At 41.0% G+C, this 15,199-nt stretch overlaps 1 protein-coding gene across 1 annotated transcript in view; it reads left to right on the top strand.

The window, feature by feature from the left end:
* Nucleotides 1–15,199, top strand: part of SPIRE1 (spire-type actin nucleation factor 1) — a 208,556-nt gene that overhangs the window by 145,304 nt on the left and 48,053 nt on the right. The window contains exons 5-6 of the mRNA XM_011985524.1: nucleotides 5,942–6,019; nucleotides 11,820–11,984. Of these exons, the coding sequence (XP_011840914.1) occupies nucleotides 5,942–6,019; nucleotides 11,820–11,984 (243 nt within the window). The remainder of the gene's footprint in view (nucleotides 1–5,941; nucleotides 6,020–11,819; nucleotides 11,985–15,199) is intronic.

Here is a 15,199-nt window from a genome sequence, read left to right as displayed (position 1 = left end):
CCCCTCCCTTCCCCTCTCTTTTCTTTTCTTTCTTTTTTTTTTTTTTGAGACTGGGTCTTGCTCTTTTGCGCAGACTGGAATGCAGTGATGCAGTCACAGCTCACTGCACTCCGAACACCCAGGTTCAGGCAGTCCTTCTGCCTCAGCCTCCCAAAGTGCTGGGATTAAAGTTGTGAGCCATTATACCTGGCCTGCATTAGCATATTTTAACTGAGTTATTACAAATGTTTGTTGCCCAGTGTGGTTGCTCACGCCTATAATCCCAGCACTTTGGGAGTCTGAGACGGGCGGACCACTGAGCCCAGGAGTTCAAGACCAGCCTGGTCAGCATGCAAAACCCTGTCTCTACTAAAAGTACAAAAATTAGCTGAGTGTGTTGGTACATGCCTGTAGTCCCTGCTACTCAGGAGGCTGAGGTGAAAGGATGGCTTAAGCCCAGGAAGTTGAGATTGCAGTGAGCCATGATCACACCATTGCAGCAACTTGGTCAACAGAGTGAGACTCGGTCTCAACAATTAATTAAAAATTTGTTCCAGGAATTTTTGAAATACGTTCCTTATTATACATTTTAAAATTTCTAACTGAAAACATGTACACATGGCATAGGGAAGTAAGATAATTTAAATGGTGGAAATGGTGATCATTAAAATGCTGTCATAAAAATACTTTATTATTATATTATTTTAATATGTGAATATATATGTGAATAAGAAGGATTTAATTAGTAAAGGGGTACTTATATGTGAGCTGATGTTAGACCTACACAAATGGATTAAAATTATTCTCCGAGCATTTGACATACTTCTGATTCACAGAGTGGATTTTGTTTAAGTTGCCAGGAACTGAAAATGTTGGCATAGAGCAGTCCTAATTGCCAGCTTGAGAATGGTCATGTCAGAAATGGGAAGCATAATTGCCATGTGGGTTCTCCCAATTAGAACTTTCTCACCGTATCTCAAGCACAGGTTGACATCTGTTATTACATTTCTGCAAGCAAAAAAAAAAAAGAAATCATTCAGAAGCTAAAGTATAATTGGCAGAAGCTTGAATCTAAAACAAGAAAAATCTGTAATTTACTTTCAGATAACTCATTTGTTTTTGCTGCTCACTAGAAAAATTGAGCTTTCTAGCCACATATTTGATCAAGCTTGTTTGATTACAGTATTTATAGATTCTAAGCTATCTACATTGATTTATTGCTGAGTCAGGATTTTGATTTGATGAAGAGGCTAAGGAGAGGTATCATTTTGTGAAACAAATTCACTTAGAAGAAAACATTTTTGTGATGGAGTAAAAGTATTCACAATCAAATCCTCATAGATATTCATTGACTTATAATAACTAATACCTACTGAATGTTCACTATGGTCTGAGCCGAATGCTGTGTTTCATCTGTATTCTGGTGTATTTCTTCTATAAAGTCCAAAAGATAGCTATTATTATTTGCACTTTAATATGTGAGAAAATCAAACAGGATCACAGCAATTAAAAAATTTGCCCAAAGTCACGCAGCTGGAAAGTATCTGAGCTACAGTTTGTGCTACTGTTCAGAAAAACAAAGAAATGTGAAATTCTTGGACCATTTAAATTACCTTCAATGTTATAAAGAACAAACAGATCGTTTTTCTTAGTGGCAAAGAGTGAGGGATTTGATCACAGCACAAATAACAGTAGAGATGTAGGCAGGCCTAACAGTGACATCCTCCTGACTACATTTAGTCAGGGATGTGCTGGAGAATAGTAAAAATTAACGTTGGGTGGAAAAGGGGCCCTGTTTTGGTGGGCATTGAAGCAAAAGAGTTTGGATTGAATATATTTTGCTGCTTCTCACACTATTCTACCAAAGTACCCCTAAGACATAAAAGCATGAACTCATATTTGTAGACTATGAGGACATATTAAATCATAACTTTCAGTTGCAAATGACAGAAACCCACTCAAATAAGCATGGGCAGAGTAGGGGAGATATGTATTGGCTCACGTAATTGGGAAGTCTAAGGGTACAGCTAGTTTTAGGCATAGTTGGATCCAGAATCTCAAAAGCTGTAATTAGGGCTGGCGTGCTCCCTCCCTTTCCTCTCCAACCCTTTCCAGGACAGTCTCTTACTACCGTCTACAGCCTTGTTCTCACACTCTACCAATTGAGCAACTCTAGCAGGAAATCTTTTCTGTTAATTGGGGCAAAAAAGTCTTAGAGGAAGATTTGGGGTCATATACCCACTTAGTAACCAGTCACAGTGGCCAAGAGATAGGCTGTGCTGGCTGGTCTGGGTCATGTTCTTAAGCTTGTAAATAGGAGGTGAGGTACTGGGTCAGCTCTGCTCAAACCGTATGGGATGCATTTCTCAACAGAAGGATCTTTATCAGAGGAAGGAGCAGGAAGGGTTTCTTGACAAATTAATGCCGTCCACGGAAGGATATCTAATCTAGTGCAAGTTAAAATGTCTTTGAAATAGTGGATTTTACCTTTGAAATTAATGTAAGTTTTGTCTGAGATGTCTGTTGTAATATTTTTTTAATGTTCCATGCTGTGGATTAAGTTCCCCTAGGATTTCCTTGGGGGACTCCTAGGGGTAAAATTTGAATTCAGGAGGTTTTACTGGGGCATGCTTTTGGGAACACCTGTAAGGGGTAAGGAAAGCAGGATTGAGCAGAGGGAAATGTTGAAATGTGATACAGATGCAGCAGAGGCCTCAGCCGATCCCACAGGGAGCTCAGCAGCTGGGAGTGGTTCTTCAGGAGGCCTGATCTGCGTACTTCCTCACAGACCAGTGACTGGATACAGGTTACTCTAGGGAGGATGTAACTTTGACAAAGCAGCTTCCTTTGGCCAAGGGCAGTTCCTGAGGAGGGTTAAGTAGTGAGCCTTTAGCAGACATCTCTAGCCGCTAGTGGAAGAGCACGCCGTTCCTAAAACAGGGCAGCTTACTGCAGCTTTCATTACATTAATTCCAGGAAAATGTGTTGTATTTGTCTGTTGTTTTATTAATATTTTGTTTTATTTTATTTTTTTGAGACAGGGTTTCTCTCTGTTGCCCAGGTGGGAGTGCAGTGGTGTGATCTTAGCTCACTTGTAGCCGCAACCTCCCAGGCTGAAGTGATTCTCCCACCTCAGCCTCCTGAGTAGCTGGGACTACAGGCAAGCACCACCATACCTGGCTAATTTTTTGGTTTTTTTGGAGAGACACGGTCTTACTATGTTGCCCAGGTTGGTCTTCACATCCTGGCCTCAGGCAGTCCTCCTGCCTCAGCTTCCCCAAATATTGGGATCATAGGTGTGAGTCACTGCACCTGGTCTGGAATTAAAACAAACAAACAACAACAAAAAAAAACCTCACACACACAAAAAACAGTATAGGCTTATAAAGATGAGTTTATTCATCATGATTTCAGCTTTTTTCATTTTTTTATGGTTTATAAACTCCTGGGTAAACAGTATATTGCTTCTGTGGGATCAGCCTTTGGGTGACAAGGGAGAATATGGCAGAAAGAACGTGTTTCCACGTGGGCATGCATCAGCCCCACCCTACATTCCATTATGTCTAAGGAAAGGAGGGTTGTTAGAAGGTTGATCCATTTATGCATACTTTCTCAGGCGCTAAGGTTTCAAACCAGCTTATTTGTTGCTGGTTGAATCTTGTTGACATGTTTAATACTATAATTACTTCTTTTCTTCTGTATAGTGTTAGAAATGCATTTCTTTTTCTTCTTTATTTTATTTTATCTATTTATTCATCCACCTATTGACTGAATGAGACACTTAAATGTAATGTGAGCCTGGGGTGAAGATTTATTTTCCTAAAATGCAGAGCATGTGTTTCTCTGTGGCAGAGAAGATACTTCTCCCCAAATTCCCTAGGGGATTCTGAATTTCAAGGAGAACGTAGATTTTTCTCTGAATATTACTCCCTCTTATTGAGCTTCCTCTTATTAAAGTTGACCTGGTAAGGGCTATTAAATAGGTTTAAGTATTTAAACATGCATGGTTGAAAGTATCTTAGTCTACCTAATGAAGAAATATTTAGTAAGCACCTATTCTATGCAAGGCACTATTTTGGAGATTTGTGAATCCCATCAGTGAACAAAATACAAAATACAAAAAAAAAATTCTTCTTTCCTAAAGTCTGAATCCATCAGGAGGTGGTAGACAGTAAACATATGAAATAAATACGTCATATAGACCACTAAAAGGTAGGAGGAGATATGAGAAAAGACGTAGGCTAGAGTAATTGCTAGTAGCTGGGGATGGGGCTTGGAATTTGGTCAAGATAGACCCCGCTGAGAAGGGGACGTTTGCGCAAGTGTGTAACAGATGTGAGGTGACTCAATCTGGGTATTGGAGATGTAAAGCATTCTAGGAAGAAGGTGGCAGCCAGTGTAAATACCCTAAGGCTGTAGTGGGAAGAAATAGTAGGAGATGAGGTAAGGTGTGACTCAAGCCTATAATCCGAGCACTTTGGGAGGCTGAGGCAGGGGGATCGCAAGCCGAGGAGTTTGACACCAGCCCAGGCAATATAGTGAATATCTGGCATAGGGGTGCATACCTGTAGTCTCAGTTACTTGGGATGCTAAGCTGGGAGGATTACTGGAGCCCCAGGAATTCGAGGCTGCAATGAGCTGTAATTGCATCAGTGCACTCCAGCCTGAACAACAGAGGAAGACCCTGTCTCTGAAAATAAATAAATTTTAAAAATTAATATTTCACACCAAGAATGGTGGCTCATGCCTGTTACCCAGCTCTTTGGGAGGCCGAGGCGGGCAGATCACCTGAGGTCAGGAGTTCGAGACTGGCCTGACCAGCATGGAGAAACCCCGTCTGCACTAAAAATACAAAATTAGCCAGGCGTGGTGGTGCATGTCTGGACTCCCAGCTACTCAGGAGGCTGAGGCAGGAGAATCGGTTGAACCGGGAGGTGGAGGTTGTAGTGAGCCGAGATTGCACCATTGCACACCAGCCTGGGCAACAAGAGCAAAACTCCATCTCAAATAAATAAATAAATAAATAAATAAATAAATCAAGTTAAGTATTCATTATTTTCATATCAAACAAGCTAGATTTCATACAGTGCATTTAAACAGTCTTGATCAATGTGGGGATTAGGGGGAAATTTTTTAAAAACTCAGTTTTAGTGCAGGCAGGCCCATAGCTCAGCAAAAAGTAAATATATTAGGGTTGAATTACTGTAAGTAGAATTAGTGTACCATAAACTTAGAATTAATATGTGAATATATTTTAGGAACCAAGATTTTCTTAAAGTTGCAAGTATTGAATTGGTGCGGTTTTGAGGCATTTTTATCAATTAAAATTTACTTATCAAATTACTTGATAAATACATATTGAACATCAGCAAGTGCCAGTGTGGCCTCTGAAGATGGGATTCTGCCTCATGAAGTCTAGAGGGAAGGCACTAATATGTGTAAAATTACAATGTTGATAAGAGCTATAGAGGTATAATGGTGCTATAAAATTTTAAAATAGGAGGATTTTGACGTACTCAGGGAGGAAGGGAAGTCTTCTCTGAAGAATCGGTGATTCTGTTGAGTCTGATATCTGAAGGAAGAATGAAAGTAGACAATGACAGAGACCAGCCGTGGGGTGAGGAGAGGAGAGCATCCGAGATCAGATTGCTTCAGAAGCCCAGGCAAAATATGATGGTGTTTAGAGTAAGGAATTTGTAGTAGAGATGAAAAGAAAGAGAGCTTACGTTAAAAAAAAAAAAAGTTGGGTTGGCAAGACCTGAGCAATCTCAATCCATCCTCCGTAAAATGGATCCTCAGGGTTCCATTTTAATTGGCCCTAGAGTTTACAAAGCAATAGATTCTATACTATCTCCTTCACTGACACTTGAATATATGTCTTATCTGAAGAGATGTGTTAGGAATTTTAATTTGAGAAGGTAAGTTAATGAAATTTTTATGCCTGTTTTATTTTAACCTGTAGAATCTTAAGAAGATTCAAGAAATGGAAAAGAGTGATGAATCTAGCACAGATTTGGAAGAGCTGAAAAACGCTGACTGGGTAAGAGCTGGAAATGCTTTCTGATCTGTTTACTGTCTAAGAAATAGTATAATTTTTTTTTTTTTTTGAGACAGGGTTTCATTCTGTTGCTCAGGCTGCAGTGCAATGGTGCAATCTCGGCTCACTGCAACCCCTGCCTCCCGGGTACTGCAGCCCCCACCTCCTGGATTCAAGTGATTCTCCTGCCTCAGCCTCCCAAGTAGCTGGGACTTCAGGCATGTGCCACCACGCCTGGCTAATTTTGTATTTTTAGAAGAGATGGGGTTTCACCATGTTGGCCAGGCTGGTCTCAAACTCCTGACCTCATGTGATCCTCCCACTTTGGCCTCCCAAAGTGCTGGGATTACAGGCATGAGCCACTGTGCCCAGCCTGTATAATGTTTTTTAAAATGCTAGTTATTGGCCAGGCATGGTAGCTCACACCTGTAATCCCAGCACTTGGGGAGGCCAAGGCAGGAAGATTGCTGGAGCTTAGGAATTCAAGACCAGCCTGAACAACATAGTGAGACCCTATCACTAAAATAGGAGGATTTTTATTATTATTAAAAATAGTAATAATAAAAAAATTAACCAGGCTGGTGTCATGTGCCTGTGGTCCCAGCTACTTGGGAGGCTGAGTTAGAAGGATCACTTGAGCCCAGGAGGTTGAGGCTGCGGTTAACTATGATCACACCACTGCACTCCAGCCTGGTCAACAGAGTGAGACCCTCTCAAAAAAAATTAAAAAAACACTCTTTATTAAGGACTGTAGTATGAATTGATATATAAATATGAATGCTTAGTCTTACATTTGAGGAAATATCTATTCCCCATTTTAAAAAGCTTTCTGGTTTTATTAAAACCACCCCCAGTGCCTCTGAGAATTTTAGTGTTTTAAAATATTAATATTTCTATTTATGTTAATACCTTAACACAGCGGTCTCCAACCTTTTTGGTACCAGAGACTGGTTTTGTGGAAGACAATTTCAAGGATTGGGGGTTGAGGGGTGGTTGCAGGATGAAACTGTTCCACCTCAGATCATCAGGCATTAGATTCTCAAAGGAGCAGACGACCTGGATCCCTCACGTGTGCAGTTCACAGTAGGGTTTGTGCTCCTTTGAGAATCTAATGCCACTACTGATCTTACAGGAGACAGAGCTCAGGCATAATGCTTGCTCATCCACCACTCGCTGTGCAGCTCAGTTCCTGACAGGCCACAGACCAGTACCAGTCAGTGGACTGGGGGTTGCAAACCCCTGCCTTAACATATTCTTGTGTATAAAGTTTAAGCTATGTTTTCAGGATTAAGTGTGAAGCTAACGGTGTTGTACATTTATTTATCCAATGAACAGTTATCTGGATGAGGACCCTGGGAATGCAGAATAAACAATATGGAGTCTCTCTCCCAATAACACTCAGTCCTAAACAGAAGACAGATTTGTAAAACAGATAATGTGGTTTATTCATGTGACACACTTTGAGTATCTACAGTTTTTCAGGCATAGTACTAAATCCTAGTGACTCCAAAAATCTCTGCTCTCATATAAAACTTAAGAGTTGGTAGGCATGACAGCCTTGGGGACAGAACAGTGAATGTTGCAGAGTGTGTTTGATTGTGGAAGTCCAAGGCCAGGCATGGTGGCTCACGCCTGTAATCTCAGCACTTTGGGAGGCTGAGGTGGGCGGATCACTTGAGGTCAGGAGTTCGAGACAAGCCTAGCCAACATGACCAGCCATGTCTACTAAAAAATACAAAAATTAGCCGGGCGTGGTGGTGCGCACCTGTAATCCCACCTACTTGTGAGGCTGAAACAGGAGAATAGCTTGAACTTGGAGGCGGAGGTTGAGGTGAGCTGAGATCATACCACTGCACTCCAGCCTGGGCGACAGAGGGAGACTCTGTCTCAAAAAAAAAAAAGATTGTTGAAGTCCAGGTATCAGGAGGAAAGCACATTTCAGGATTCTGACTTTTTAGGTTAAGAGTGCTAGATAAATCATGCCATTATTATATGAATGGGTTGCTTTTGACCTAATAGGTTTTGTTTGTCACATTATTTTCTAACTGTTTTATTGAGATACAGTAGATATACAGTAAGCTGCACATATGTAAAATGCATAACTTAATAAATTTTGACATATGTTTTGTACATATATATATATTCACCCAGGAAACCATCACTGCAATCAAAATAATGAGCCTATTTATCACACCCAACGTTTCCTCATACCTTTTTATAATCCTACCTCCTGCCTCCCTCCTCCCGTTTCCAGGCAGCTAGTCATGTGCTTTCTGTGACTATAGATTAGTTTGCACTTTCTAGAATTTTATATAAATGTAATCATATGGTATGTACTGTTTTGGGGGTTTATTTTTATTTTTTTAGATGGAGTCTCTCTCTGTCGCCCAGGCTGGAGTGCAGTGGCGTGATCTCGCCTCATTGCAACCTCCACCATTTGGGTTCAAACAATTCTCCTGCCTCAGCCTCCTGAGTAGCTGGGATTACAGGTGCATGCCACCACGCCCAGCTAATTTTTGTATTTTTAGTAGAGACGGGGTTTCACCATGTTGGTCAGGCTAGTGTTGTACTCCTGACCTCGTGGTCCGCCCACCTTGGCCTCCCAAAGTGCTGGGATTACAGGTTTGAGCCTCTGTGCCCAGCTGGTATGTACTGTTTTTGGTTTGGCTTCTTTCACTCTTCATAATTGTTTTGATATTTCATCCGTGTTGTCTGTATCCGTAGAGTATTGAGAAGTATTCCATTGTGTGGATATATCGCAGTTTATCTATTCATCTGTTGCTGGTCATTTGGGTTGTTTCTTGTTTGCAATATTCTTAATTTATTGATAGATATCTTCAATATATTTGGAACTTTCAAGACAAAAAAAATACTTGCCTACGTTGTCTTAAAAGCTGGTATTATTTGTCATTTTAGAATAAAATTGATTATTGATTTTCCTTTATGTAGAATACTTGGATAGTGTCGTTCTAGGTGTATATCATCTTGGCCAATAAATTTTAAATTGGTTTTCCAGTCGTTGAAACCAGATAAATAACTTCCAGTGTTCAAAAGTTAGCAAACAGCTAGTATAAACTTAAAGTAAAAATTTAATTTCTTACTGTAAGCCACCTTCATTTGAAAACAGTGTCATGCCTGACAAGAGAAGCACTAACTCCAGAGGGAGTTATATTTGCGTAGATCACCAACTTCCTCCTCATAAGACCACTAAGTGAATCACCTAGAAAGATTAGAATGAAAAGAGCAGAGTTGAGAGAGAATTAGAATGTCTTTAGTAGCAGATTCTAGTTTCAGAATCTTCCTAATGGGATAAGGGATAAATGATAATCTCCAGGAATGCATATGATGACAGTTGTCTGTTATTTTATATAATAACTGCGACTAATTTCTGAAAAGTAGTACATAAGATTTTTTAACTAAACAATTATACACACAAAACCGACTATATAACAAAGTATGGGCCAGGCATAGTGCCTCATGCTTGTAATCTCAGCACTTTGGGAGGCCAAGGTGGGTGAATCACTTGAGGTCAGGAGTTCAACACCAGCCTGGCCAACATGACGAAACCTGTGTCTACTGAAAATACAAAAAATTAGCTTGGTGTAGTGGCGGGCACCTGTAATCCCAGCTACTCAGGAGACTGAGGCAAGAGAATCCCTTGAACCCGGGAGGCATAAATTACAGTGAGCCAAGATCACACCATTGCACTCCAACATGGGGCGACAAGAGCAAGACTCCATCTCAAAACAAAAAACAAAAAGAACAAAGTGTGTTTGAATCCTTTTATAAATTATAGCAAAAGCTTCTAATGTGGGTAACTGTCCCCTGTCCCCTAATTTAAAGCCCGAAGGGAGACTTTTAAAAGATGAGACGATATTTGGACTGCATCTTAAAGGAATGAATAAGAGAAGTGTGGAAGTTGGGACAAAAGCATTCCCAAGAGAGAAATATGGATATTTTAGGGATATTATTTTAGAACATCTTTAATGGCAGAATCTAAGAATCTTTGTAAATATGAATATTTTAGGAGGTGTCTAATGGTACACCATAAGTACCTCAAATCCTTTTTGGAACAAGAGGATGGGAAATGGTATGCTTTTTATATTTTTTGGTAGCTTCTCATTGTCTAAACCCAACTTTTTTTTTTTTTAATTATGAATCGTTATTGAGGATGTTTTGAGAAATTTAATCAGTTATTTTACATAGAAGATTCTTATGAAATATTTCACTTGATTTTACAGTAAATAGATTAACTATTATGTCAATTTTTTTTTTTTTTTTTTGGATGGAATCTCACTCTGTCGTCAGGCTGGAGTGCAGTGGCGCGATCTCGGCTCACTACAACCTCCGCCTGCCAGGTTCAAGCGATTCTTCTGCCTTAGCCTTCTGTGTAGCTGGGACTACAGGCACATGCCACTACGCCTGGCTAATTTTTTGTATTTTTAGTAGAGACAGGGTTTCACCGTGTTAGCCAGGATGGTCTTAATCTCCTGACCTCGTGATCAGCCCGCCTCAGCCTCCCAAAGTGCTGGGATTATAGGTATGAGCCACTGCGCTCAGCCATGTCACTTGTTAATTTTAACAAGTTACAGGTTTTTAGCTAAATATTGTGATGGACTTCACTCAAGTAGAGACTTTGGCACATTATAGGCAGGAGAACAAAAGACTTAAAGTATAATAAGATAAATATAAATAGATTTTGTATTATTTTATGTTTTTTATTTTATTTATTTACTTATTTATTTGAGACAGAGTCTCACTCTGTTGCCCAGGCTGGAGTGCAGTGGTGCGATCTGGGCTCACTGCAACCTCTACTTCCTGGGTTCAGGCAATTCTCCTGCCTCAGCCTCCTGAGTGGCTGCGATTATAGGCACACACCACCACACCCAGCTAATTTTTGTACTTTTAGTAGAGACGGAGTTTCACCATATTGGTCAGGCCGGTCTCGAACTCCTGACCTCAGGTGATCCACCTGCCTTGGCCTCCTAAAGTGCTGGGATTACAGGTGTGACCCATTGCACCCAGCCTTTTTTAGTATTTTCTATGTACAGAGCACCATCCACTGATTCTGATATTCTCAACAAGTAATAAAAGTACCACTTCTTTTATTGATAAGGAAACTACGACTCAGAAGGGTGCAGCAACTTGCTCCATGTCAAATAGCTGGCAAGTGGCTGTCTGTCAGTCAGCTGTGGTCACAGTAATACTGTGTAACTAACCACTACAAAATCACAGCTGCATAAAGCAAAAGCACTTACTAGCTCATGGGTCTCCAGATCCTCTATGGTAGCTCCACTTTACAGGTATCTCATCTTTACCCTGGGACCACAGGCTAACCCAGGCTTGACATTCTCATGGCCACAATAGAAACACAAGGGACAAGCCCATTGTACATACCCTTTTGAATCCCTTGGTCTTATCACACCCACCACTGTTCCAGTGGCCAAGCAAATCATATAGCCAAACCCAAAGTCAGGGTGTGGGAAATGTAGTCTCCTTTAGTGAGCAGAGTCACATAACGGCATAGACGCAGGAAAGCATGAAGAACCTGAGCCCTTAATGAAGCCTACCACAGTGGTGGAGCTTAGGTTTAAAGCCATGTGCCTCGGCAGGTGGAGCCTGTGGATTCTCTACTTTCTTTCCACCCATCTTTTAGTAACCAAAATCTAATTTTTAAAATAGTTTTTGGTTGGTTTACTCGTTGTTTTGTAATCCAGGCTCTTCATTTATTCTGTATGACTAACTGTTTAGAAGAAACTAGTACTTTTATTCATTGATGTCTCTCTATCCTTGGTTCTTTCAGGCACGATTCTGGGTACAGGTGATGAGGGATTTGAGGAATGGGGTAAAACTCAAGAAGGTCCAAGAGCGGCAGTACAACCCTTTGCCCATTGAATATCAGCTCACCCCTTATGAGATGCTAATGGATGACATTCGCTGCAAAAGATACACCTTGCGAAAAGTGATGGTAAGTAACCAAACTGTCAGGCGGGGCATGGTGCCTCACTCCTGTAATCCCAGCATTTTGGGAGGTTGAGGTGGGTGGATCACCTGAGGTCAGGAGTCAAGACCAGCCTGACCAACATGGTGAATCCCTGTCTCTACCAAAAAATACAAAAATTAGTGGGGCGTGGTGGTGCACGCCTGTAGTTCCATCTACTAGGGAGGCTGAGGCAGGAGAATTGCTGGAACCCAGGAGGTGGAGGTTGCAGTGACCCAAGATTGAGCCACTGCACTCCAGCCTGGGCGACAGAGTGAGACCCTGTCTCAAAAAAGAAAAACAAAAAACTATTAATGGACTCAAATAGTTATTCATCCATAATTGCATTTGTTGAAAATAATTTTAATATTAAATTTTAAAAATTATTTATTTTTATACAAGTAATACTTGATCGTTGTAGAAAATTTGGAAAGCACATTAAGCTTAAAGAAGGAAAGTTACAAACATATAATTCCATAACCCAGACAGAAATTTTGTTAACATGTTGATCAATAACCTTTAGCCTTGTTTCTATGCACTTTATTTGGGCATACTGAGTTCATATAGAATGTTTTGTTTTATTACTGGTTGTTTTGCTTAACATATCGTGATTATTTTTTTCATGTCATTATATATTCAACATTATTTCTAAATGGCTGTCTCTTTTCTAGCTTATGGCTATTCTGGAGTTTATTAAATAAATGACCTTGTATCCCTTTATAAGCAACATATCTTGGGTATCCTTGTATGTAAATCTTTTTAAATGTCCACCATGAAATCCTTAAGTTCCTAGATGTGGAACATCTAGTTCATTAGCAAATTCTGACAGCTCTTCCTTTAAAACATACCCTGATTCTGACCACTTCCCTCCATCTCCACTTGAGAGATTTTCTTTTTTTTGAGACAGGGTCTTGCTCTGTCACCCAGGCTGAAGTGCAGTGGCACGATCACAGCTTCATTGTAGCCTCAACTTCCCAGGTTCCAGTGATCCTCCTACCTCAGCCTCCTGAGTAGCTGGGACCACAGGTGTGCGCCACCACGCCCAGCTAGTGTTTTTTGTATTTTTTGTAGAGACAGAGTTTCGCCATGTTGCCCAAGCTGGTCTCAAATTCCTGACTGAACTCAAGTGATCCACCTGCCTGCGCCTCCCAAAGTGCTGGGATTATAGGCATGAGCCATGGCACGTGGCCAAAATATCTTCTATTCCACGCCACCATCATCTCTCATCAGACTATGACAGTAACCTCTAAGTGGCCTTCCTGCTTTCACCCTTGCCCCTTTCAATCTGTTTTTCCCAAAAACCACCAAGTAGGCTTCTTAAGTAAAAAATGTGGTCATGTCAGTGCTCTGCTCAGAACCTTCCACTGGCTTTTCATCACACTTGGAAGAAATTCCATGTCCTTCCCGGGGCCGGCACAGCCCACACGGCTGGGTCCAGGTTACCTCTCAGGCTTCATCTTCTGCTGTGCTTCCCTGCAGGGTCCTTCTTGTTCGCCGCCCTGATCTCTGCCAGTGTCTCCGCAGTGCCTAGTGTGCTCCTGTAACAGAGCCTTTGCCTTGGATATTCCTTCTCTCAGGAAATCTCCTCTCCTATAGCCGCATAATTTGCCTCTTTACTTTTCAGGCCTGTGCTCAAGTTCTCCCTCATTAGAAAAGTCTTCTCCATCTCTTTACTCTCGTGTTTCACTAGCTGACATTGCCATATATTTCCAGATTTATTGTCTGTCTCCCTCACAAAGACAAGAACTTAGTTATTCTCACTGTTTATCCCCTTTGACAAGAACATGGGCCTGATATGCAACCAAATACTGAATACCTTGCTCAATAAATAGTTACGGGATGGATTAATGAATTCTGTCCACATTTTTGAGGAAATTTAATCAAAGTTATTTTATGCCAGAAGGTTCTTATGAAACATCACTTTGTTTTTTGTTTTTTATTTTTGAGACAGTCTCACTCTTTTTGCCCAGGCTGAAGTGCAGTGGCGTGACCTTGGCTCACTGCAACCTCCGCCTCCCAGGTTCAAGTGATTCTCGTGCCTCAGCCTCCCAAGTAGCTGGGATTACAGGCGCGTACAACCATGCCTGGCTAATTTTTGTATTTTTAGTAGAGACGGGACTTCACCATGTTGCCCAGGCTGGTCTCAAACTCCTGACCTTAGGTGATCTGCCAACCTCGGCCTCCCAAAGTGCTGGGATTATAGGCGTGAGCCACCATGCCCAGCCATGTAACTTGGTTTGATAGTTAAGTGGCTATTTGAGCTGCTCGTTAATTTTAATAAGCTAAACATTTCAACTAAATATCAAATCTGATTTACTTTACAGATGAGGAAACTGAAATTTAAAGATGCTCAGTAGTAACTTTCCAAGTTCAGACAGCTGGTTACAAGGCATAGCTGAGGCTCAGCCTCATTCTCTCTGACCCCAGTGCTCTGTGCTCTGTACATATTCCCCAGTTGCCCTCAGAAATACTGTGATGATGATTATTTATAACAGAAAGTTTTGCCCATTGCTTCACATCCTTATACAAATGGGTGTCCTTTGTGGCTGACCAATTTGACTGAAAGAAAATATTCTTTCATTTTTAACATCTACATTTATTTCATGCTTTTAAACATTTAAAAATCTATGCTAGCTGTTTGTATTTGTTAATTTTATTTTAATTTAAAAAATATTTGTTAAGGACTTTTTATGTGCTAGACCTTATTCTGACTCTGAAAGGACGTATTACAGTCTCTGTTCTCTCAAAGCTTCCAGTATTTTGGGAGCCACTGATAACCTGTAGGGAAGCAACTAAGTAGGGGGAAAAATACCCCAACATACACAAAGACCAGGAAACATGAGAACAGCAAAAACAACTTGCCATCATTAGAGGACAGAACAGAATGCAGGAAACTGGAAAGGTGAGAAGAAAAGATGACTCAGGACAGAACCCGTGCGGCCTTGGACCTGAAGTAGGGGAATCTGGCGGAATAACGACGGACAAGGCATAGCCAGAGAGAAGGCTGGAAAGACAGGGGAGGTGGAGGCGCAGCTGCAAAGACAGGTGGTGTTTCAGAGAGGTCGGATGAGCGCTGTGAAGTGGTTAACAGATTTAGCAACATAGAAATTGTTTGATCCGTTTATTAAAGGAAGAGAAACCACGTTTTATGGCAGTAGGTGAAGCAATGGTGACAGTGAGCAAACAGTATGAGTTTCGTTTTT

Source organism: Mandrillus leucophaeus, unplaced genomic scaffold (assembly GCF_000951045.1).
Source record: "Mandrillus leucophaeus isolate KB7577 unplaced genomic scaffold, Mleu.le_1.0 Scaffold286, whole genome shotgun sequence".
Classification (NCBI taxonomy): Eukaryota; Metazoa; Chordata; class Mammalia; order Primates; family Cercopithecidae; genus Mandrillus; species Mandrillus leucophaeus.
Note: the sequence above shows the minus strand (reverse complement) of the source record. Positions and strands in the feature narration are given on the sequence as shown.